This window comes from Ambystoma mexicanum, chromosome 5p, assembly GCF_040938575.1.
Source record: "Ambystoma mexicanum isolate Mex_15411 chromosome 5p, UKY_AmexF1_1, whole genome shotgun sequence".
Classification (NCBI taxonomy): Eukaryota; Metazoa; Chordata; class Amphibia; order Caudata; family Ambystomatidae; genus Ambystoma; species Ambystoma mexicanum.
This window is the reverse complement of record NC_090930.1, coordinates 660,408,830-660,432,339: the sequence shown is the minus strand read 5'-3', so window position 1 is coordinate 660,432,339 and position 23,510 is coordinate 660,408,830. Positions and strand designations below refer to the sequence as shown.

Sequence of the window (23,510 nt, the reverse complement as noted above, 5' to 3'; positions counted from 1 at the left end):
TGGTGCTTCAGTTACATGTTCACTCGCAAGTATTTTCATATTGTTTCAGCATAGGTTTAGGTATCTTCTTTGTGACGTCACTCTGCCCTCGTCAAATTTCACTTTAACGCTCCATGATGTCCATAAGTGCGTGCCGACACCCTTTCATGCAGCTTTCTTCCATACTTTGTGTGAGGGCACATTCTATATGGCTGTCTGAGCGCATAACATCTCTCATACATGATGTGGTATAGGAACGATACAGTGGGTCCCATTTACTGCTGTTCTACTGTTGCAGTACAACAGTGGTGAGGGGGTGAGAACTAGGGTAAATGCATTTACCTGCTCCTCTACAAAACGTTTACACTTATTCAGTTTCAGGAATAATAAAGTAATACCAACTTAGTTACTTTTTAGAAGAGTGGAACACATTTCAAAAGGGAATAAATAACTTCCTATGCTATCCAGAGGGAAATAAGCCACTTGAAAGCTAAGTAAGAACTTAGTAACACTTTGTAATTTATTCTGTTTCAGGCATCAAAGTTATACACTAACACCTTTACAAGTAAGTACTTTGCAACACTTTATATTTTCTAATCAGAAGACTTATACCCAAATGTCCTTCCCTATTCTAATGCAGCAGTGATCTCAAAGGCAGATGAGGGACACTGGTGGTTGCGATGACTCCAGAGTCATCACTGAGTCCCCGGCGGTGATCTTCTCCCATGTGGCCAGAGGCGGCAGCCGCTACTTTAGGGAGGATCACATGGGAGGAGACAACCTCAAGGGAGATATCAGGGCTTCATTGGATGAGACATGGTATCCTAAGTTTGCCCTTGAAGATAGCCCTCTCATACACAATAGCCTAATGTCCTATTGCCATGCCCCTACTGCTCCCCTTGGAAGAATAGAAAAAGATTCTTCACAACAGCATACAAACCAAATTCCCAACCTTGGTCTATCATGTGGAAGTATTAAGAATGCCTATTCATCACCCAGAACTGCTTTACCATCCAGGCATGTTGAAAGTGATTAGCCAAACATTTCTTTTTTTAAATCAAACATCAATAATGAACTCCTTATCCCAGAATCCTCTGAAAACTGGCACGAGGAAGAGATGAGCAGTGCAGAGCGAAAGCAGCTGTCAGCCCAAAAAGCATTCTAGCTGTTGGCCGAAAACCCCCATGCCTGAGAATAGCAAATCCCAGCAGCCCAGTGTACCGGGGAACTTGTAAATGGGTGGAACCAAGAGGTCCTAAGCAAGGATATTAGGACTGGGAGGGCCAGACAAACAGGAGCAAGATCCTGGCCACAGAACTTTGAAGTGAATTATACTTTTAAACTGTGCCATTGTGGGCCCAACAAAACACAGGGAATTGTCATATAGAGAACGGTTTGTGATCAAGAGTATGCCAGCGGTAGGGAGTCGCCAGCCTGGAACAGGGATTCTTTATCCCTGAAGAACGTTGAGTTGAAGCTACTTATTCGTTTTTCTTCACAAAACACTTCTACTACGCCGAAGCACCAGAATTCTTTGTATTAAAGACCAATCCAGGAGAAGAGAGGCACCCTCTGGAACAAGTACTATTTCTGAAGAACCTTTGACTTGGAACTACTTCTATTTTCTTTATGAACACTTTTATTTCTCCAAAAGGAATCAAAAGGTTAAAGACATTTCCCTTTTCACCTTTTTGTTTAGTTTATAGCGCGAGGATTACAGTAGAATATTTGGACACAAGGACAGTTTGATTTTGACATCCTGACCGAGACTGATCATTAGTTTTGGTTTAGGTAGGGAAAATCCTTTTAGAGTAGGTCCAGAGAGGCCTTTTCCCCAACCCCTTTTGTTTTATTAAAATCTTTAGCCAGAAACAATCAACTTGTGCCTGTGTTTCACTCCTGGCTCCTTGCATGGTCCTGAGGCCAACAGTAGGCAGGTCAGGATAGGGCTCAGATGCAGGAAAGTCAGAGCTCCAGAGGATTTCTCATCGAACAAGTAAGCACAGGCTGTAGAGTTAGTAGTGTTTGTAGAAGGCTCCCTAGATGTGTTCCAGTGTTAGGCCTGAGCGAACTCTCAAACACACTAATCACCCACTCAGCCACAAGACTTTAGGCAAGTACTACCCTCAGGCACACATTACCTCAGCAGTAAAGAAGAGCTTTCAGACAGAGGCCTTCACGATGCAGCAGCACAGGACCCAGTCTCTGGATTCAATAACGGACACTGGATGGAAACTTGCAGCAGTAGTCGACAGAAAAGGCTCCCAACAAAGGATTTTTTGGTACTTCTTGCAGCTCCGTGGATTTTGCGCCCTTTTCAAGGTACCAGATGAAGGACGGATTGGATTCAATATCTCAGCCAGGACTCTTGCGAGGGGACTTCAAGGAGTGGAATTGTGTCTCTGGAGGTCCAGCAGGAATCCCCCAAAGTTTCAGCAATATTCGTTCTTCGGAAGAAGTTGCACAGCATGCCAGCTCAAGGTCCCAGGGTATTGGCGGTTTGGAGAAAAGGAGAGTTACAGCTGGTCATGGGATGGGTCGAAATGTAGTGGTCTCAAGACTGATGGGTCCCAAAGGTCTCTGGGTCGGAGTCGTCATCTTCGGGACTCCTATGCTCAAAGCAGGAGTCAGCACAGGCAGCGGTTACACAGTAGGCATCTCTGGTCGCTGGAAGTAGCTACAACAGTCTTCTTCATTGACTCTTCTGTTTTAGTGGTCAACTTGTCTTCAGCTCCAAGATCCAGGCCAGATATACAGGAACTGTGATATTGGCATCATGGAAGGAGACACAGACAACATATTCAAAGTTGAACAATAGTATTTTATTAAAGAAAAGTCAGGGTGGAGTAAGGCCTAACTTGCCCTATACTAAGGTGGGATTTCCTTACATAAAGAAACTAAGGAAAGTCTGTGTCAGTATTTTTAACTAAAAGGTCTATGCCCAAATCCTATACTCGCCCTCACACCCAATACAAAACAATGTATAGGCATGTCAACCATAAATCAAACAATGTACCAAATAAAGTTCTGAGCTGTTACAGCTCTGGCTTACCCTTCAGCTTCCTTTCCCAAATGTCAATATGTTCACCACAAGGTTCAATTTATCTGCCTTTTGAATATTAGAAGAAATACAGGTTAATACCTTTGTGAAGGTCAGGATGCCCTTCCGCAAGTTCAACACAGTTCCAGGGAAACACAGGGATCCCTTCCCTAAGTCTGAGGTTCATCAATAGTTGTTTTCCTTCTTTCACCATAGCAAACTTCCTTGTTGGCATATAGAGATTCTGTGGTCTAGGCGCAGTTTTAGACCACACGGTCCACCCACTACAGGTTAGGCAACCAGGAACTTCCAGATTTCTTCATTCAAAGTCTTTATTCAGTTTAGTTCCCCTTTGATTTCAATTCATTTTTCATCAATTGTAAATTATCCTACTTAATTTCATTCAGATTAGTGCAGTATTCCATAGATGTTGCTTTCACTTAAGTATACCTTTGCTTCTTTCTTTCTATTTTGTATTCAAATAAATGTTACCTTGCTTATCTCATTCAATATGTTATTCAATTAAGTTCCTTTAATTCAGTTTGCTATGATAGGATATATGACAAGTCATTTATAACGCACCTGTACACAAGTGTTTCTAGGTGCTACAAGACAAGGGCGGGAAAACAGAGGGAGGACAAGACAAATGATCTTACTAGGCCTTGTGTCATTCAGATTGTGCAAGTGCGAGAACCAGAAGTGCAAGGGAGAGGGGATGGGAAAAGAGGGCAAGGGTGACTGATCAAGAAAGAGCCTAGTACACAGAGGAAAGTTGAGCTGCTTCCGGAACTTTAGGTGGTCCGGCTCAAGTTTAAGAGGGCCAAGGAGGCCATTCCAGAGAGAGGCACCTGCAGAGGAGACAGATCTACCCCCCCCACTCTCTGCCTGGAGAAGTGGTTAACCCATCAAGAGTGGAGGTAACTGAGCGAAGGGCCCGAGAAGGAAGGTATTTTGGAAGATTATGCTGGATGTAGTGCAGGCCGCCACCCCAGAAAGCCTTATGGACAATGCAAATGTTCTTGGACTTTATCCTTACAACCACTGGGAGCCAGTGGAGAGATATCCTTGGCCTCAAGCCCAGGGACTTTAAGTATCGCAGTTCTGTTCTGCATTAGTTCCTGAGGGTAGAGAGTAGAGGAAGGCAGATTGAGAAAGAGGCTGTTGCAGTAGTTTAGCCTAGAGAGAACCATGGCTCTGGAGACAGTGAGCCTCTGGGGTAAAGTAAGAAAGGGAAGAGTCCCTTTGAGGAGGTGCAGCTGGCAATGGGACTTCTTGGCGACGTCTGAGATGTGCGGAAAGAGTGGTGTTGAAGATGACACGAAGGCTTTTTGCCTCGCAGGAAGGTGAAGGAAGAGGGCCTAGGGTGGGCAGCCAGAGCGAGAGAGGGAAAGCAGGGGCCGGGGTCCCAATGAGAAGGATCTCCGTCTTACTGGCATTAAGGTAGATAAAAGTAACTTGGCTTGTTTTATTCGGTTCAAATAGTTACTTTCACTTGTTTCATTCAGTTTGATAATCAATGGAAATAACTTGTCTTTACTCGTTTCCTTGACCGTTACTGTATTCATGGTCTTCTTCGACCACCCGGTTATTTAAGTGTCCCTGACACTTAACCAGACTCAACAGCTCCTTTTCTCCTCGATTTTCCTTCTGAGGGAAAGCCAAAAAACTGGGCGCTTCGCGCTCTCCGGCTTCCATGCGTAGCTTCGCCTCCGCTCTCCAGCGGAGACTGCTTCCTGCCTTCCCCTCTGTGGTATCTCCTATCTGCATTCACCATGCAGCGGGACTTCCAGGGTCTCGTTCAGCATCTCGGCTTCTCTTACTCCCGCGCAGCTTAAACTTACCGGCCTCCTCCTGTTCCAGCAGCTCCACCCTGTGTTGGGCTAACAGGATCTACAGTAACAGTCCATTGCTCCTGTAGCTCAAAATGTTTGCATCAGCGTGTAACCTTTTAACATAGCAAGGTTTATACAAACCCACTAGTTACACAATGAGTTGAGCAGAGTGACCTACTTTGGGAAACAGACTACAGTGTTCCTTTGGAGTAACCTTGCCCTGGCAGTCTTAGGGAATCTCAGAGTTAAATAACGCATAGTTGCATTGAGGTCTACGAAGAAAAAGAGGTTAGTAAATTAGAAAGGAAATGTAGGGGTCTCAGTGAGTCGCACACAAGGACTTTGTTCACACCAACAGGGAGCAGTCCTGACAGTCAGGGCTTTGTCTCCATCAGGGTGTGGGACCTTGAGAAGAAAAAGGAGAGGTTACAAATCTGACAGCATTCCACAAAGGCTAGAACAAAGTCAGTAGTTTATGTCCAAGTTTACAGATTCCTTGGAGCAAGAGATTGTACAGCATATGCAAGTGGTTTATAGCAGGCTATAATCCTGCAATATCATAGATATGCAAGACTGATGGGTGATTTCCTGACATTTATCTTAAGTATGGAGATTGTATAAGTACAAGAATTATGGCATCAAGATGCAAATGACTTAACTAATTTCTACATGACTGAAAGTGGAGCCTGCTACTTACAACATAGAACTGCCAGAAGATGTATCATATGTACAAAGTTTAAAATTGACTGTTGGGTTGTGGCAATTTCACCTTTGCCTTATAATAATGGTCTTCCTTATAATGGGCTGTTCCCCACATACCCCTCAACTTTCCACACTTACCACCCCCTTATCTCCCTTGTATAGCCCCTGTGCACCCTATCCCCACTGTTATGTCATGGTGATGAAATTTCCACAGCCAGGTAGTTCACTATAACAATTGGGGAGGTGAATCCACGGTCGACCCATTAGGCAGCCAAAAGGGTGGCTTAATGATTTTTACATTTTTAACATTTGTCTAACGCCCAGACTCACGGGTATCACAGCGTTTGTACATGAGGCAATAATAGAGCAGAGATATAATCAAGGTAGCGATTTGATTGTCAATAATCAGATCCCAATGTCCAATGTAAATCCAGAGAAAGGTTTAGTTGTACTTATTGAACAGCCAGGTTTTTAGTAGTCTCTTAAAGGCTGAGTAGGAAGGTTTGTTTCTTAAATGCACAGGGAGTGAGTTCCAAAGAGTAGGGGCACTGGTGCTGAAGCGGATCCCGCCCGCTCTAGCGCGTTTGAAGCGTGGGACCATCAGCGCAAGATGGTTAGAGGAGCGACGAGAGCTACGGTGATGTTTCTGTGTAATGCGATGGTTCAGCTATTGGGGTGCTTCACTGTATTGCATCAGTGTGCAATGGATAAAGTTTCAAAATCAATCTTCGCTTTTATTGGTAGCTAGTGGACCTCACGACGAGTTGCCGAAATGTGGTCAGATTTGAGGAGGCCAAGAACCGCGCAGGGCTTTGTTTTGTAGCAATTGGAGCGTTGCTAAATTGGAAGCGGACGTGCCCTTGAACAGCACGTTACAATAGTCAAGTTTACTCTGGATGATGGCTCTTGAGAGGGTGAGACAGTTGTCATGGTTAAGGAATTGTCTGCTCAGTGCGAGGAGTTTTGCAGTGTGGGCTGTAGAGGAGGAGAGGGAATTGGTGTGCCTCGTCCTGGATCGATCAGCGTCAAGGTAAACACCCATGGTTTGGCGTGTTTGAGGACAGGGATAGCCATGCCGTCAGTGATGAAAACGGAGTAGGAGGGGTCAAGGGATCTGAGGCGAGAGGGAGAGCCCACAATGAGTAGCTTGGCATTCTGGTTGTTGAGACAGAGATTATGGGTGGCCATCCAGTTCTTGATAGTGCAGAAGATTTTGTTAATGGTATTGGTCTCATTTGTGAGGTTGCCTGAGATAGGAATGAGAATTTGCCGGTCATCCGCAAAGATGGTATAGGTGATGCCTAGAGCATCAGGTATGTCAAAGAGGGGTTTGGTGTAGGTGTTGTAGAGTGGGAGAGAGACAAGAGCCTTGCGGGACACCCTGGGGGACAGGGTTGGGATCAGTTACGTGGTTGCCAATGAAGACTCTGGATATGCGGTCGCCAAGGAAGGATTCTATTCAGTGGGAGGCGTCCGCGGAGAAGTGGAAGGTAGAGGAGAGGTTTTGGCAGAGGGCAATCAGAAGGCAGAGCTTCTAGGTGAGCGAGTAAAATTGGCTTGAGTGTTTCGTGCGAGTGTTCTTGTGCTTCTGGCCAAGATTTGTGTGGGTATGGGGGGTGTTGGTGGTAAGGTGGTGTGAGTCAATTTAAATTCAATCAAGTGATTATCAGAGCAGGGGACAGGGCTGATGCGAGTAATGTCAATGGAAGAGTTGGTTGGCAATATCCAATCAAGGGTGCACCCTTTAGTGTGGGTGGTGGCAGTGACAAGTTGTGTGAAGTTCCCACAAAAATTGGAAAGCAATCCCACTGGCCTTACACTTCTGCTTATGTGGACATTCAAAATCTACCTGAAACTCTTAAACCACGCCCAGTAGCGATGAGCGCTCATAAATTCCTGAGAGAATACTTGAAGATCTGCTTATTAAATAGGCAAAGGTTAAGAAAAAGGAACTCCCAAATGAAGTGGCCAGATCAGAGACTCCCGTGCTGGAGAAGGGTGTGGGTCCCCAGCGAACCAGAAGTAGTAGCAGAGGTTGTGGAAGTCAGGGAAGCAATGCAACCTGCAAGAGCAGTGTCCCTGAAGCCGCTGAGTGAAGCACAGTGTTCAAAAACACTGCGCAAACCTTGCTGGTAACTGTAACCAGCTCCTAAGTGACTTGCATATGGTCTAACGGGGTGGGGGACGCTGTTAGTTTATCTGAAGTCTTATTTCACAATGGAAATGTAGCACTCTCGTAGATTATAAAGCACGTGACATTCACATGAGAGCTAAAGTCATTGAAACTCCATTGTTGAACTCTTTAAAAACTGTTGCTGAAGAACCTAGTGGTTGCTTGTGCTCAATTAACAAGGAGGAACGGTTGGTAAAACCATTCGGAATTACTCAACACCAACAAAATACGAGTTACAAGTAACCAAGAGTGAGAAATACATTAATGAAAGGTTGCATGCACCCAATTGTGTTTCCCAAAGGAAGTCAGAATTCATCCTTTACTGTGACATGGAAATACAATCCTTTCTTCAACTTTAAACTTGAACATCTAATATAAAGAATGGTCTTGTGTGCCCAATTGTGTTTTCACTTGACTAAATCTTATACTATAACCAGAAGTGACATTCTTACTATTCGTAAAAAAGTAGAGTCTAAACCAATCAAGAGAAGACCAAGCACTGCCCAAGTCAAGAGGCACCCCTTTTGTATAGTGAAAGTCGCATTGCCAAGAGTTAAAGAGCCCTCTAACTGCGCTGCAAAGTTGTCAACCATCAAGTGGCATGAGATACAAGTGTGGTATTATTACCTGAAGCTGGAAGAGTGGCACTACAGCTTCTGGGTAATTGTTTGGGCTTATGACTGGCAACAAGTTGTGAACAGAGCTGGGGAAGGGGAACTCATTGCTTGTGAATATTCTGAAGTAAAGTGGCGGAAAGACAGGAGAAGCAAAGAAGCTTCTCCTTTTTAGAAAGTCATCAAAAGGAAGAATGTCTTGCCTACCTGTCGAGGTTGAAGATATCATGTTGAAGTCTGCCTAGCAGTTGAAGGTACTGAATGGTGGCTGTCAGAAAGACAGGATAGGTAAAGAGGCTACCCCATTTAAGAAAGCCATCAAAATGAAAAGTCCAGACTGAGTAACAGACGTTTGATTATAAAACATACATACGAGCACCTTCAAAGCAGATTCTCAGACATGATGATCCCCTTCAAATGAGAGTGTGAAACACACTTGTAGGCTATATTCTGATCAAGCTTAAAACTCACAAATTAAATGAATCAAATTCATTAATAAAATAGCACAGTTTTGATATAAAAGACAAAGTACTCACTTTATTGAACCAACATCACTATGAAGGACAAATTCATTCTATACAGAGAAGAAATCTGATATTTTCTAGCATTGCATGTCTTTTCCAAGAGGCTGTTTAGAAGGCATATTATATATCAGGCAATTTATCAGATTTATAGATATTTATCATCTAAATAGTAGGCGTTTATTTTGTTGAAACATTCAATAAACTACTAGTAGTTCAATCTCAGAATATTGGTTACTTTACAATTTGGTTTTCTTTTGCCTGGAAATAAAAACTGAAAATGTGACTGCAGCTGTAATACCAGACCCTTTTAGTGTATATTTACTGAATTTCTAATTACATCCCTTGTGACTCAAAGGCTTACTCAATTAAATGGAGCTGAGAGGAAGACATGATTTCGAGCAGTAGCCACAGACACAATAGATACAAGTTTTGAAAACCTGTATTTACACTTTTGATTGGGATGGTAGAATTCCGAATTGGCCCCAAACCCAAAATGGGAGCCATCTCGATCATTAAACCATAACAAATACGTCCAAGTCAGTCTAGTCAAAATAAACAAGGCCTATACTAAGAAAACCTAACCTTGCCCTCCTTCCTAGAATAACAATTGTGTTAAGAGAATACAAAATTAAAATAGTGTCTCGGAAATGTCACAATGGCTTCAGCACCAATTCCCTTCCCCAGGTTAAAGCCCACGAGGTTTAGAGAGTCTCTCAAAAACAAAGGATGGGTGGATGGCACAGTTCTGTCAGTCTTGAACACTTTGGCTTACTGGTACAATTCAACAGTTCAATCTTAGGCTTTCAATTTCCTGTAGTACAATCACTTGTTGAGGCTTCGCCCGACTTTCCATCAATACTCAGTAGTCTCAATTTCTCACAGTTCTGAGCAGGTCTCCCTCTGCAGGGCTCAGACCCGTCTCTCATTCACGGGGGGGGGTTCCCTTGCCCCCGTTTTATCTCATAACTTTTCAATGTCGAAGACCTTCAAGACTGCAAGGAATTTACATAGACCTCTGCATGACTACTTCAACCTCTCTTTGAACAATCCTTCAAACCACAATCTTCTCTTTTAGCACCAATGCCTCTTGGTACTTGTATTTTTTATGCTCATTCACTTGCCTTCTTGGCCTTTTTCCAAAGTTCTTACATTTTACTTTTGCCCTCTTGGCATGTTTCACAGTTCAGAAAGGTCACTTTCCTCTTATTCAACTTGTTTTCCTTGTCGCGGTTTCCTTTGATCTCCGCTTGTAAGATCTTTCAAAATTCATAACATTTCACAGAGACTTTCGAATGTGCGACTTCATCTTGCAGGACCACTCTGCAACTTTGCATCTTTGCCTTTCAACAATTGCTCTCATGATTCGTGTTTTCTCGGCACACGCACAAGCTTCAACTTTCAAATTACAGTCACTTTCCCTTTAACATCAACCAGACTGGTTTCCCTTGATGACTCACCGGCTAGGTTAATGGGATTTCTGTCATCTCTTTCCTGCAGCTCAAGGCCGTTACCAATGCCTCTTCTGCTCCTCTCCAACTCTGCCGTTCACCCGTGTGGGTCACGGGCCGCTTTCTGGCCACTTGAAGGCTTCTTTCCTCTGTTTGCTCGGCTTTATTCTTCGAATGCTCATAGCCTCCTGAAAGCATGGAAATCCTGCCTGGCTTTCTCTTGATCCTCGCGATTGTCGATCAGCCCGTGGCTTTCCACCTTTCACAGCCTGGCTCTCATCAGCCTTGGAAGAGCTGTTCCCTCGTAACCAGCCTCACTCAGTGTGCCTGTACGCGCCACCTTTTATCTTCACAGGGAGTGTTAATAAGTGGCGGGTGTACATTGTTACAGCTACGTGCCCGACTCAGCCTGGCCTCATTACAGGGACAGGGCCAATGCAAGTTAGGGGAGGTAATCCTTCTAACCTCATCTTCCTCGGTGCAGTACTTTTGTCAAGGTAAAGTGGTGAGGAATTATGGGAGTTGTAGTTTCCCATAAAATAAGCAGGGATAGGAGTTAGATGGGTTGTGCAAAAAAAGGGGGATACCATGGCTCACTATAGGGTGCTTCTTCCCCCCCCCCCTCCCGAGGACCCACTACCCAGGTTATCCTCCCTCGCTTGTCCACCCCCAGGGCCGGGATCCAAAAGCGGTAGCCTTTCCCTGGCCACCCGAGTACGGGATCCCAGGGGGCTAGGTTGTGAAACACCCTCTGGTTTTTCCACAGAGCTCGTTGCTCACAAGGCATTGTATAAGACCCAATGATTTCCAATTTGATTTCCCACACACATTAGCCAATAAACATTGGGAGAACTGTGATGGAGAGGTGTTGAAACTATTTTCACAATACCAGAACTTACTAGACAGTAGGCCGGCCCACCAAAGCCACTCTCTTAGGTATGCATGGCCACCTTGACCTAAAAGGTAAGATAAAGGAAATAGAAAAGTTAGACATTACTGATTAGAACAGAGTGAAAATGGATTGGTCAAGTGCATCCATGCAATAAAGGGTTACAGTTTTATATGAGCCGGTATTCCCAATTCAGTGAATCTCACACCAACCCTTTCAGAAATACTGTTATACCACTAGCTTGCAACTGTTCTTCAATCTGATAGTCAAAACTGCAGCATTAGAACAATAATTGCTCAGGATATGCCATGCAATGCAGATGTTTTACTTTACTTTCACTTCCATTGTACATCGGTTGAAATGTGCACTCAAAAAAGAATTTGCGGTTATGGTGAGGGAGGGCAAGAGGCTAGTGACTGCGTTTGTTCGCCCGCTACTCAAAGTGCCTCCCAGAGGATGGAAAGAGTGGGATCCCATATGCTGGCCTCCACCACCAAGAAGCAGTATTACATCCTCAGGGGTGTTGCAGATCCCGTCCTCAAGGACACTTAGAAACATCCCACCATGCATCCCACCGTGGATTTGCAGAAGAACATCAGTACAAAATGCTCATACTCGCTTGTATAAGAATGGTAACTGTCCAATAGCCAAAGCAGACTTTATTACAAGTTGCCCAAAGAAAAAGCATTATGGGCAACCTGCTTGTAAGACCCAGTCCGACGTCCAGCATTTGAAAAGCAAAGTGAGAGGTTCATGAAACATTAAGTTCCCCAACTCAACAAAGAACAGAATGGAATGACTGCCATCCCAGCAGTTGGTCGGAGCGATGCAGAGGGTCGCATTCCAGCAGTCTTGGGACACCGTGAATGCACACATTCTCAAAAGGAAGGATTCCTAGATGGTGGTAGTTAGGAAAGATTTTCTTTTTGCTGCTTTCCTCTTCTATGGGATACCCTTTCTTTTTGCTATGGCTTGATTGCTAACCTGACATGAACGTGTTGGACACCCGGAAAAAGCCCCACTATGTTTTGCCTCATCCATGACGTTTTTTTTTGCTTTAGGATTGCCATGATTTGTAGATATTTCCTTAGATCCTACAGACGCTCGGTCCAACCCCTTATGTGATACAATACTCAATAAGGAACAAGTTACTTACCTGTAACTGTTGTTCTCCAGCAAGGGTCTGGCATGGATTCACATGCTCATGAATATTCCCTGTCGTCAGGCCGGGAATCCTTGGTATAGAAAAAATCAGTATCAGTTTTTTTTCTGATCTGTCTTTCTTAGTAGTAACCAATCACTGGTCTCTGGGTCATACTGCCCCCAGCCAATGACTGCCCTCTTCCTAAGCCCCGCGTCTGGCAGCCACCCTCAGATTTGGTAGCACGTAAAGTGGCAGTATGACCAAGTGAAGAGCCGCAGAGGGTTAGGCGGGAGGGTTCGCATGTGAATCCATGCCAGACCCATGCTGCAGAACAACAGTTACAGGTAAGTAACTTGTTCCTTCTCCAGCATGGGGTCTGGCATGGATTCACATGCTCATGAATATAAGAATACATAGCAGTATACACATGCACAACCACTGGAGGTGGCAACATGCTCAACATTAAGCAATACCAAAACACTCAACATTAAGCATCTCTTACCTCCTCACCAGGCTCACCTTAAGCGAACAGGTTGCGCAGCACTGCTTGGCCGACCCTGGACTCCTCCCTGGAGTCCCGATCGACGCAGTAGAATCTCGTGAAGGTGTGCGTCGACCTCCACATCGCAGCCCTGCAGATGTCGAGCAGGGGCACACCAGAAAGGAACGCCGTGGTAGCAGCGATCGCTCTGGTCGAGTGGGCTCTCGGACGGCCGGGCAGCGGTCAGTTTGCCAACCGGTGACAGTGCATGATGCAGCCGGAGAGCCATCTGGAAATGGAAGCCTTTGAGAGAGCCTTCCCTTGATTCACAGGTCCAAAGTTTACAAACAGCTGTGATGTCTTCCGAAAACTCTTCCTGCGGTCCACGTAGAACTTCAGCGCTCTAGCTACGTCCAGCGAGTGCAGAGTCCTCTCAGCCGGCGACGAAGGCGACGGGAAGAAAACTGGCAACACCAAGGGTTTGTTGAGGTGGAAGTCCGACGGCACCTTGGGCATGAAGGAGGGGTGCGTCCTCAGCACCACCCTCGTGTTGTGAAAAGTCGTATGGTGGCTTGCAAGATAGGGCCTGGATCTCTCCCACTCGTCGTGCGGAGGTGATGGCCACGAGAAAAGCGGTCTTCCATGACAGAAACTTCAACGGTGCCGAATGCATAGGCTCAAATGGGCCCCCCCCCATGAGCCTGGTCAGCACCACGGTGAGCTCCCACGCCGGGGCAGGGGCCTTCACCGGCAGGAATGATCGGAACAATCCTTTCATAAATTCCTTTACCAGCCGATGAGACCACAAGGACGCCCGTCCCGTAGTCCAGGTGTATCGCGAGATGGCGGCCAGATGTATCTTGATGGAAGCGTGTGCTAGTCCAGCCTTGGCCAATGACAGTAGGTACGGCAATACCTGAGGGGCCGTAATCCACAGAGGGTTAATCTTCTGTGCACGGCACCAGACAGAGAACCTCTTCCATTTATGTCCGTAGCACTTGAGAGTTGAGGACACCCTGGTCTTTGCAAGAACCTCTCTGCAGTCGGCTGGGTTGTCGTACCCTTCAAACTCTAGTGCTGCAGGAGCCAGGCCTGCAAGTTCAGCGACTCTGGGTTGTGATGAAGAATGGCGCCTCCTTCTCTGGAGAGAAGATCCGCGTCCGTCAGCAGCTTGACTGGTGTGGACGCTGACAAGTCCAGAAGGTCCGGAAACCAGATCTGTCTCGGCCACGCCGGTGCGACGAGGATCATCCTGCACCGGGACCTCTTGAGCTGGTTGATGAGCCGGAGCAGCAACGGCAACGGAGGGAACGCATAAAGAAATAGGCCGTCCCAGGGGAACGAGAAAGCATCGCCCATGCTCCTCGGCTGGGGGAACCTGCTGGCGAACCTCCGGCACTTGGAGTTTGTCGCCGTCGCGAAGAGATCGATCTGGGGTTCGCCCGATCGTCGGAATAGTCGATCCACTTGATCCCGGCGTAGTTCCCACTCGTGGCACGAGCGCAGCTCTCTGCTGATTGAGTCGGCGATGGTGTTTTTTTATTCCTGTCAGATGAAAAGGCACCAGAAACATCCCTTGGGCGACGGCCCAATGCCACAGACCCTGGGCTTCCTTGGATAGGGCAGGGGATCTGGTTCCGCCCTGCTTCCGGATGTAGAACATTGTGGTGGTGTTGTCGGTGAAGATCCTCACCACCTTGCCCTTGCGGGACGGAAGAAAAGACCTGAGGGCCCAGAACACTGCGTGGAGCTCCAAAATGTTGATGTGGAGTGACTTCTCCTCCGGGAGCCAAAGGCCTCTCGCGTGAAGATCTCCGGAGTGCGCTCCCCAACCTTCCAGGGAGGCATCCGTCGTCACCGTCACCTGGTGAGCTGGGGTCTGAAAGTCCATGCCCGCCGACAGATGAGAGTGGGTACCCCACCACCGGATCGCCTGATGGAACGTCTCGTTCAGTGGGATCCTGTCCTCGAAGCTGCCCGTCGACTGGACCCAGCGGGCGTCGAGGAACTCTAGTAAGGGGCGCATCCGAAGCCTGCAAAGGCGCACCAGATAAATGCAGGAGGACAGCATCCCGAGGAGGGACTTGATAGATCTTACCCTGGCCATGTCCGTGGCCAGCAGACGCTGCACCTTGCCCAGGATGGTCCTGGTCCTTTCCTCCGACGGCGAGGCCAGCCGCGCCACTGTCGAGCTTGGCTCCCAGAAACAGGGCGACTTGCGACGGGACCAGGTGGGATTTTGGAAACTTGATGGAGAACCCCAGGTCCGTGAGCAGCTGGACGGTCTTCGCAGTGTGCTCCACGGTGAGCTCCCTTGTCCTTGCCCGGATGAGCCAGTCGTCCAGGTAGGGGTAGACGTGAATCCCCTGCAGGCGCAGCCGCACCGCCACCGGTGCGAGGCACTTGGTGAACACCCTGGGTGCCGACTTCAATCCGAACGGGAGGGCCTTGAACTGGTAGTGCCGCCCTTAGACCACGAACCTGAGGAACTTTCGGTGTCTTTTTAGAATGGGGATGTGGAAGTACGCATCCTCCAAGTCCAACGACGACAGGAAATCGCCCTCCTCCAGCTGTCCCAGCACGTGCTAGAGGGTGACCATCCGGAACTTCTGTGCCTTGATGTATCTGTTCAGTCGTTGCAGGTCCAGGATGGGACGCCATCCTCCTGTCTTCTTCTTTACGAGGAAGTAAACTCCAGAGCCCTGAAGCCTCTTTGCGACAAGCTCGATGGCACCATTCTTGAGCATCGCCCTTACTTCCAACAGTAGTTGAGGGACGTGATTTTCCTTCCTGGCCACGGGTGGAACGCGAGGGCACTTCTTCTGGAACTCGAGAGCGTGCCCTTGGGGCAGGGCGTCCAGCACCCAACGGTCGGTGGAGATCGACTCCCACACGCTGACGAACCTCGTCAGCCGGCCTCCCACCGGGGTTCTTCGCCGGGGGCCCGACTCCACGGTCGGTTCAATCTTGTTTGGAGGCCGCCTTGCCTCCTTGACCTCCCTGTCGACGACGGGCACCACCTGACTTGCCGCGTCCCCTGTAGGCCTCCTGAGTCGAAGATCTTGCCGCTTGGCGGTACGCCGAGGAGCCACTGCCGGATCCTTTGGAGGCACCTTGTCTGCCTCCGGAGCTCCGAAAGGACGGCTGTCATTGTTGGAGCACTCTCAGTGCCCGGGCAGTCTCCGTGTCTGTCTTGATAGCCTGAAGAGACTCAACCACCTTCCCAAACAGGTTGTTCCCGTCGAAGGGCATGTCCAAAACTTTGGTTTGTACGTTCTGGCGGAAATCCGTCGCCTTGAGCCATCCTCGTCGTCTCAGGCAAACGCCGTTGCCCAACTGACAGAAACCGGTGTCGGCGATGTCCGTTGCCACCGTGATGGCGTGGTCCGAAGCAATCTCACCTTCCTGTAAGATTGCGAGGGCCTCAGCCCTTTTGGCATCTGGAAGGAAGTCCAATAGAGGGGCGATTTTGAACCACAACTCCCTGTCGTAGCGGGCTACGATAGCCAGGGCGTTGGCCGCCTTGATAGTTGTCGCTGCGGATGAGATGACCCGTCGTCCCATCGTGTCCTGCTTCCTGCCCTCGCCGTCCGGCAGGGAAGTTGATGTCGAGGCCGATGCCCCCGCAGCTTTCTTCTTTGCCCCCACCGAGACGACCGAATCCGGGGTAGGTTGCACCCGAAGGCACAAGGGGGCAGCGTCGGGGACCCGGTACTTCTTCTCGTACCGGTCCCTCTTTGCAGGTGCCGTGGCAGGGTTCTCGAGGAGGGCAAGCCCCTCATTCCAGATGTCATCAAGAAGTGGTACGGCGAGGACCGTCTTCCTTTTAGCCTCGCACAGTTGGTAAAGGAACCCTTCCTTTTTTTCGGGGCAGAGCTGGAAAAGCTCGGATGCCCTGGAAATCATGGCATGGAAGGATCCAATTTCGTCGGGCGGGGACGCCCGAGCAGGGGGCGAAGGGGGACACGTCCCGTCGTCGCCTCCGTCGTCATCTGTACCCGTCGTAACCGTGTCCGTGCCTGTATCATCCCCGTGGGTAGTAGACCGGGGGGGAAGGCAGAGCAGGCCGCAGAGGTGGGAGAGGTGGCAGAGGATGCGTCCTCCTCTTCTTATGCGGTGGACTTTCCGAAGGTCCCGGCTCCGGTTCCCCGTCAGGTCTGGCTCAGGTACCTCCGTCGGGGGGAGGGGCAACCTTGTCCTTATCTCCGAGCATAAGGTCTGAATCGCTGACAAAATGGCCGCCAAAGTGTCCTGCGGCACCGGAAACGACGGGCACGAGGGCTCTTGAGGAACCTCGTCAGCGGCACTGTCGCTTTCGTCGTCGCGATCCCTCCCGATGGGCTGGGCCTCCTCCACGACTTCGATGAGCTCTTCTTCAGAGGTCGTGTCCGTATCCACTATGGACACCTGCCCCTCCCCCTCATTTTCCAACAGGGACTTCGTGGGGGTCTTCTCGATGGGCCTGAAAGACGACTCCTTCCGCGGTGGCAGGGAGACTCTGGATCCTGAGGTCGCCTCCACTGGCGTAGCCTCCACAGGCTGAGCCAGGGCCGCTGCGACATCCTCGATCGAGGTCTTAGCAGGGTGAATTAAGGCCATCGTCACCTTCTGTACGCCTGGGGCCTTCACCTTGGGGGGAGGGTCCGAGCCTCGCTCCCCCTCTGCCGGAATCTTCGAGATCGACCGGGGCCTCTCCAGAAGCTTCGCCGGGTTCTCGGACTTCCTCTTACCCGAGCCAGAGCGTTGGCTCGTGGTTGATGGCGCCGGGGAGGATGCGCCCTGCCTGGCAGCCAAGGAGCCCGACCGTTACCTGGATTAGACGTAACATTTCGCTCCAACAGAGTAAGATCTCTTACTGCAGCCTTCCTAACAGGTGGAGCTAAAATCCAATGCCTGACTTGATAATACTGAAATCTGGAAGTTTCACGCAGATCAAGCTCTTGTTTGCATTGTAACAACGATTTGACATCTTTACCTTGAACATGTCTCTTAATCGCTCACATCCGACTCGCTTCCACTCTTTAAAAGCATTAGGATCTAAACCAGGGGTAATTGTGGGTTATTAAACAAGGGTGTAAGCGGAGAAGTGCATTTCGTTAAGTGATTTATTTTACTATGGCATCCCACGTGGGCTCTACAGTCCCTGTGATCATACTAAGGTGTATGATTGGAGGACAATCATGTCTTGGCAGCCAGAGAACATCTCTAAGTGATTGGCCTGCCAGCGACCGCTCCATTTGAAGCCATCGTTTCTCTGTATCCCCCAGAAACCAGTCTTTTAAAACCCGTATTTGTGCAGCATGGCAATATTTCTTAAAGTTCAGGAGTCCTAACCCGCCCTGACCGGTTGGTTTCATTAATGTATGTTGGGATATCCTTGGGGTTTTATTATTCCAAATGAACTTAGATATCGCACTTTGCATTTTCTGGGGGGAAAAAAAAAAAAGTAATGGAACCCCTATAGGTAAAGCCTGAAAAATAAATATAATGCCCTAGGGAGAGTAACAATTTTTATTGAGTTGATCCTACCCATCCATGAAATAGCAAGTGGGCCTCATTTCAGCAGTTTTGATTCAATGCTCTTTAGTAGAGGGAGGTTGTTAGCCTTGTATAACCCTTTTATAGTGGGGGTTATAGTCACTCCCAATAACTTTATCCCATCCTTCTCCCATCCCAATCAAGTTTTTCTCCTCCACCACCGGAAGGGACAGGTTCAGTACCTACCTCCTTAATTTGCAATCCTGCCACTTTGCCAAACTGCCTGATTCCCTGCATAGCCACATGCAACGTATTATGAGGATATGTCGCCATTAGTAGCATGACATCAGCATATGCCATGATTTTATGCGCAATGCCTCCAAACTCACAACCCTCGATGCCCTGTGTCTGTCTAATTTTCTTGTGTAATGGTTATAAGTGGATTGCAAATCATAAGGGTGATAAAGGGCATCCCCGTTTTGTTCTGCATTGTAATGGAATGGGGGGAGATAACTGCCCATTTACCATTAGTATTGCCTTGGGTTGTTTGTAGTTGGCTTTAATTTTAGCTATACATTTCGGACCAAACCTCATCCTACCCAATGTACGAAACAGAAAAGACCACTCGAAGGCCTTCTCTGCATCAAATGAAACAAGGACCACGGGAATAGCCTTCCTATTTGTCAGAAAATAGGACACCATCCGTATATTGTCATGCGTCTGCCGCTGTTTTATGAAGCCTGTTTGGTATGGGTTTATTAAAATGGGAAGTAAGACCCCCATTCTGTTAGCCAACACTTTTGCATACATCTTAGCATCAACATTTATTAAGGCAATCGGCCCATTAGAGCCGCAATTACCTGGATCTTTACCCGTCTTGGGGAGCAATATAATGTTTGCTTCTTCCATGGAAGGGGTCAAATCTTCTGATTGTTAGATTGCAAGATGGCGGCAGCGGTGAGGAGTGGAGGTCTCTCCCGCCAGGCCGTGATTATAGAAGCATTGGGGCAGGAGAACCGTTACATTCTCGGCCAGGTGCTCCAACAAGACAAAGACCCTGCAGTGGCGGTATTGTGAAGCAGAGGCAGGGGTACTACGCACACGCACCACCGGAGCGGTATCCCAGGACGCCGCCATTGCTATACCCAGATTGGCGCAAAACCCCTCAGCGGACAGGGCAAGCCTGGTTGGATTGCAGGCTCCCAGGCATTGGGTCATTCGGCCCCAGAGAGACGCTGCGGTGCTCCGTTGCTTGCAGAGGAGCGCCTCCATCGTAGAGGCGCAGAGAGTGCGGCTACAGAATAGGACGTAGGGAGAGGCTTTGTCTGGGAGAGGCGGGCCGCCGTGCTGGAGGACAGGCCGCTAAGGGGGACCCCCTGTTGAAGGAGCCCCGGGGGTGGGGGGGGAAGCGAGCGAGGAAACCAAAGAGGCAAGCAGCTTACCCGCCGTGAGTGGATGGCGAAGCAGAGGCAGGGGGGACCGCGGGCTTTCCACCGGAGCGATTCTCAGGCATGGACACCCAGCAGACCGGAGGCTGGTGGAAGGCACAGCGCGGGCAGCATTGCCAGGGCGCAGGGGAGGATCCTGCCCTGTCGGAGGAGGAACCCAGACGAAGGGAAGAAGCGAAGAGCGGGAGCGCCAGGCTCCAGGTAGGGGGCTCCACGGGTGGGGGCCAAAGACAGGGTGGCCTGCTCCCTGGGAGGTTTGGACACTCGGGGTGAACCCCTGGAGAAGCGGCTCACCCGGGACATTAAGAGTCACACCGGCCCCCGGGAGGCAAGACGGACACAGGGGCTCTTTGCGCCCACAGTCACAGTGGGCGCAAAGAAGTGCGGGCAGGTCCCATCCGTCTGCAAAGGCCCTGAGGTGCGGCACAGATCTCCCAAGCAGGGGGGAGGGCAAGACCCCCGAGAACCTCCAGAACTGGGGGGAGCAAACCACCAGCGACAAGTGGGAGAGACAGGAGGCCCCACCCAGGCGGAGACAGGATCACCAGAGATAGAGGTAGTCACAGAAAGGATTTGGTGGTGCCCTTGCGAACACCCCCCCCCAAAAGGGTATCCGGCACCGGTGAGGAAATTGCAGGGCCCCTCCAAATTCCACCAAACCGCTACAGCAGCAGGGGGCAAGGAGAGCAGATGAGCAAGGAGGCGGGGTTCCCCACGGAGCCACTGCAAGAAGCCCATCTGAATACCGGGACGGACCGCAGGCCGTTTTCCCGCATCACACAGGGGGGGGGAAACAGGAGTTCAAGGGGACTGGTCAAGGAGAGGCCCAGTAGGAGACAAGTGGCACCGGAGACTCGCCTCACGGGACTGACGGAAAAGTCAAGAAGACAGAGGTGGCTGCAGGATTGATTCGGCTTCGGGGGGGGGGGGGAATCTCCCTTGTTACAGAGGCACTAAAGTCTGCAGGCCATGCTTCGGGCAAGGCGGTGTGGCCCTAACGGAGAGCAATACCACAGGAAGAGGCTGCAGGTCAAGGCAGGAGGACCGGTAGTAAGCGGTTGTGGTGTGGAACTACACAGGCACCAACAAGGAAGGCCCCTTGGTATTTGGCTTCTCGGTGGGGAAACTACATAGGGAAAGAGCTACACAAGGGAAGGCAACAACAGAAGTGAGCCCCCGCCCCCCTCGACAAGATGTCAAAGACAAAGGGCAAGGGGGGGGGGGGGACAATCAATCCCAGGCATCTAAGCAGGAAGCGAACTTGGTTCAAATGTGGTCCGCAGACAACACAGTTAGCAAAAGAGGGAAGGCAATCGCCGAAGCACCTGATGAACAGACGCAGCCCCCTCCACAGGCAACTCTGGCCTCGAAGGAGGACATGCAAAATTTGTTCAGGCAATTATAGGACAAATTCATGTCTACGGTGCAAGAGCAGTTCATAACTATGAGAGATGACATGAAGCAGGCGGTGCAAGAACTGCGGGTTGACTTAGCGAAACGTGAAGAGCGAACAGACACGCTGGAGAGATTAGTACAAGATGCAGAGGAAGCACAGCAGCATAGTGAGACACAAGAACATTTGGTGTGGCTTACTCACAACCTGGAGCTGCAATGCGAGGACCTAGAAAATAGGTCCTGAAGGTCGAATATTCGCATAAAAAAAAATATGGTGGAGACGGTGGAAGAGAAGGATCTCAAGATGGCTGTGCAGGAAGTTTTCAGGGACATTCTCGAGAATTCCGATTCACATCTCTTCTAGCCAGACTATCCATAAACGCATGAGAGCCCAAAAGATACCCATTACCAGATCCTGCATACAAGACTCTGTACCTAAACATGGAATGGCCATTAACAAAAGATTGCTTGACCTACCATCATGTGCAATCTCCGACTCCTCAAAGTAGGTCTAGTTCCTGCCCCCAAATGTTTTCATCACTGTGATGCTACCAACTCCCTAAAATCATTCCAGCTGTGCCGATATTCAAATGTGCTGAAGCTATGTTACATATGTTGGTACTGAGAAGTTGGACAAGGCCTCAGATGCTCCGCTTTTCTCAGGTTTACTTGCGGCAAAGTCCCCACTCTTCAAGCAAGATTAGTTTCCGAATCAGCCCGACAGCAAGAACCTAGCTAAACAGAATTTCCTGAATTGTAACGTGTTTAAAGAGAATGGAAAAAATGACAAAAAATTGGGACAATCTGTCAGTTACATTTTAAAAGAAATAAATCGCGCTAAAACTCAAAATTAGCCTGTGCCATGTTTATGCATTTTTATATGACTGCACTGTAAAAGTTGAAATACAGTATACATTTGTATTCTTTTTATTTCTTTCCAGAGACATTACAAAATAGGTGCAAGCACTGAATCGATCGCTTTGTTTTTTGTTTCCCAGTCTGGAAGTCAAAACACCCACGTGGCCGTAGGGCTGGGGCCAATACGGTTACAACATAGGTGTTTCATGTACCACATATGCCTTAAGAAACAGAAAGGGCTGCATACGAAAGCAGACATTTTGCTGATAAAAATGTCACTGCCTTAAAAAAACAAAAGTTGTTGCAAATGACTAGCCCGGTTAAATAGATATTATGCTTCGCATAGGCCTTTCCATAAATCTGCAATCATCAGCACGTCATCTATGAAATGGAATTGGAAATACTTTGGGTACCTGCTCTGACAGAGCCCTTGCCAGACAGCTTTAGAAGGCCCTTCTTCTTCAGGATAAAACTTCCTCCAATAAATATGCTTGAGCCAATCGCCAGGGCCAGCCCGATGTAGAAGTCATGGCGGCCAGAGGCAGTGTCCATCACAGCACTGCTGTAAAGGAGAAGATATATGTTAATATAAAATGAAGCTACTTAAACGAACATTCAAAACTTACAAATATATCCGCATTTAACTTCAAAAGCTTTTGGCACATTGTACCTGTTAAGAACTAAGAGGCAGGAAGGGTTGTATGTGGCCTCTTAAATTTTTGTTTAAAGTATTTTCTATTAGTATTTTGCATAAGTAATACCTTCCCGCCATCACCCTCCTTTTTTTCCTTCTGGTTCCCACTGGTATACAGACCCCAAAACCGAGTGCATAACAATGATAAATATATGGCATTCAAACAAGCGCAGAGCATAGCAACCCTTTGCTTTCCATTCCCGTTGCATCACAGTCCCCCAGACTCCCCCCCTCTTTTCCCCTAACCTCACTACCAACCCTCCACCCCCCGCCTCTTTGATGACATTGGTTGGGACTGTCTGATGCATTGAAAGGTTGACTCGTCCCTTCATCCTTCCAAAAATTAACCACACCCCTCCCCCACAGACATCAACGTATCTGCATTGGTCTTGTAAACAAAGTATAAAATCGTCACAACACTAGGAACTCTGTGCACAATACCAATATACCCATTAGGATTGTGCCTGATGAGCAAACACCTAAAATCGCTTTTAATCCAAGTAAATTAAATGATTAATTGGGGCATGCAGGGTCCCACATTTCAAATTGGGGTTGCCAAGGGACAATTGGGGTTGCCAAGGGACAATCTATTGAACTTTCGCCCTATTTCGAATACGCCTTTCCTCTTGAAAATACTTGACCGGGTAGCGTATCATCAAATTGCTGAACATCTGAATCAGTATCCTCACATGCATTCACATCAATCAGGATTTAGAAAACTATTCGGAACTGAGACTTCTCTTGGAGCTTAAGTCCAGGTTACTAACACAGATGGATAAGAGTGGGATCTCACTGATTATATCATTGTATC

General features: G+C 48.5%; 1 protein-coding gene across 1 annotated transcript in view; it reads right to left on the bottom strand.

Moving 5' to 3' along the window:
- Nucleotides 1-23,510, bottom strand: part of LOC138481112 (magnesium transporter NIPA2-like) — a 304,692-nt gene that overhangs the window by 249,092 nt on the left and 32,090 nt on the right. Inside the window, exons 2-3 of the mRNA XM_069613028.1 lie at nt 22,419-22,567; nt 11,212-11,268 (exon numbers count right to left, since the gene is read on the bottom strand). Coding sequence (XP_069469129.1) covers nt 11,212-11,268; nt 22,419-22,557 — 196 coding nt within the window. The 5' untranslated portion in view covers nt 22,558-22,567. The remainder of the gene's footprint in view (nt 1-11,211; nt 11,269-22,418; nt 22,568-23,510) is intronic.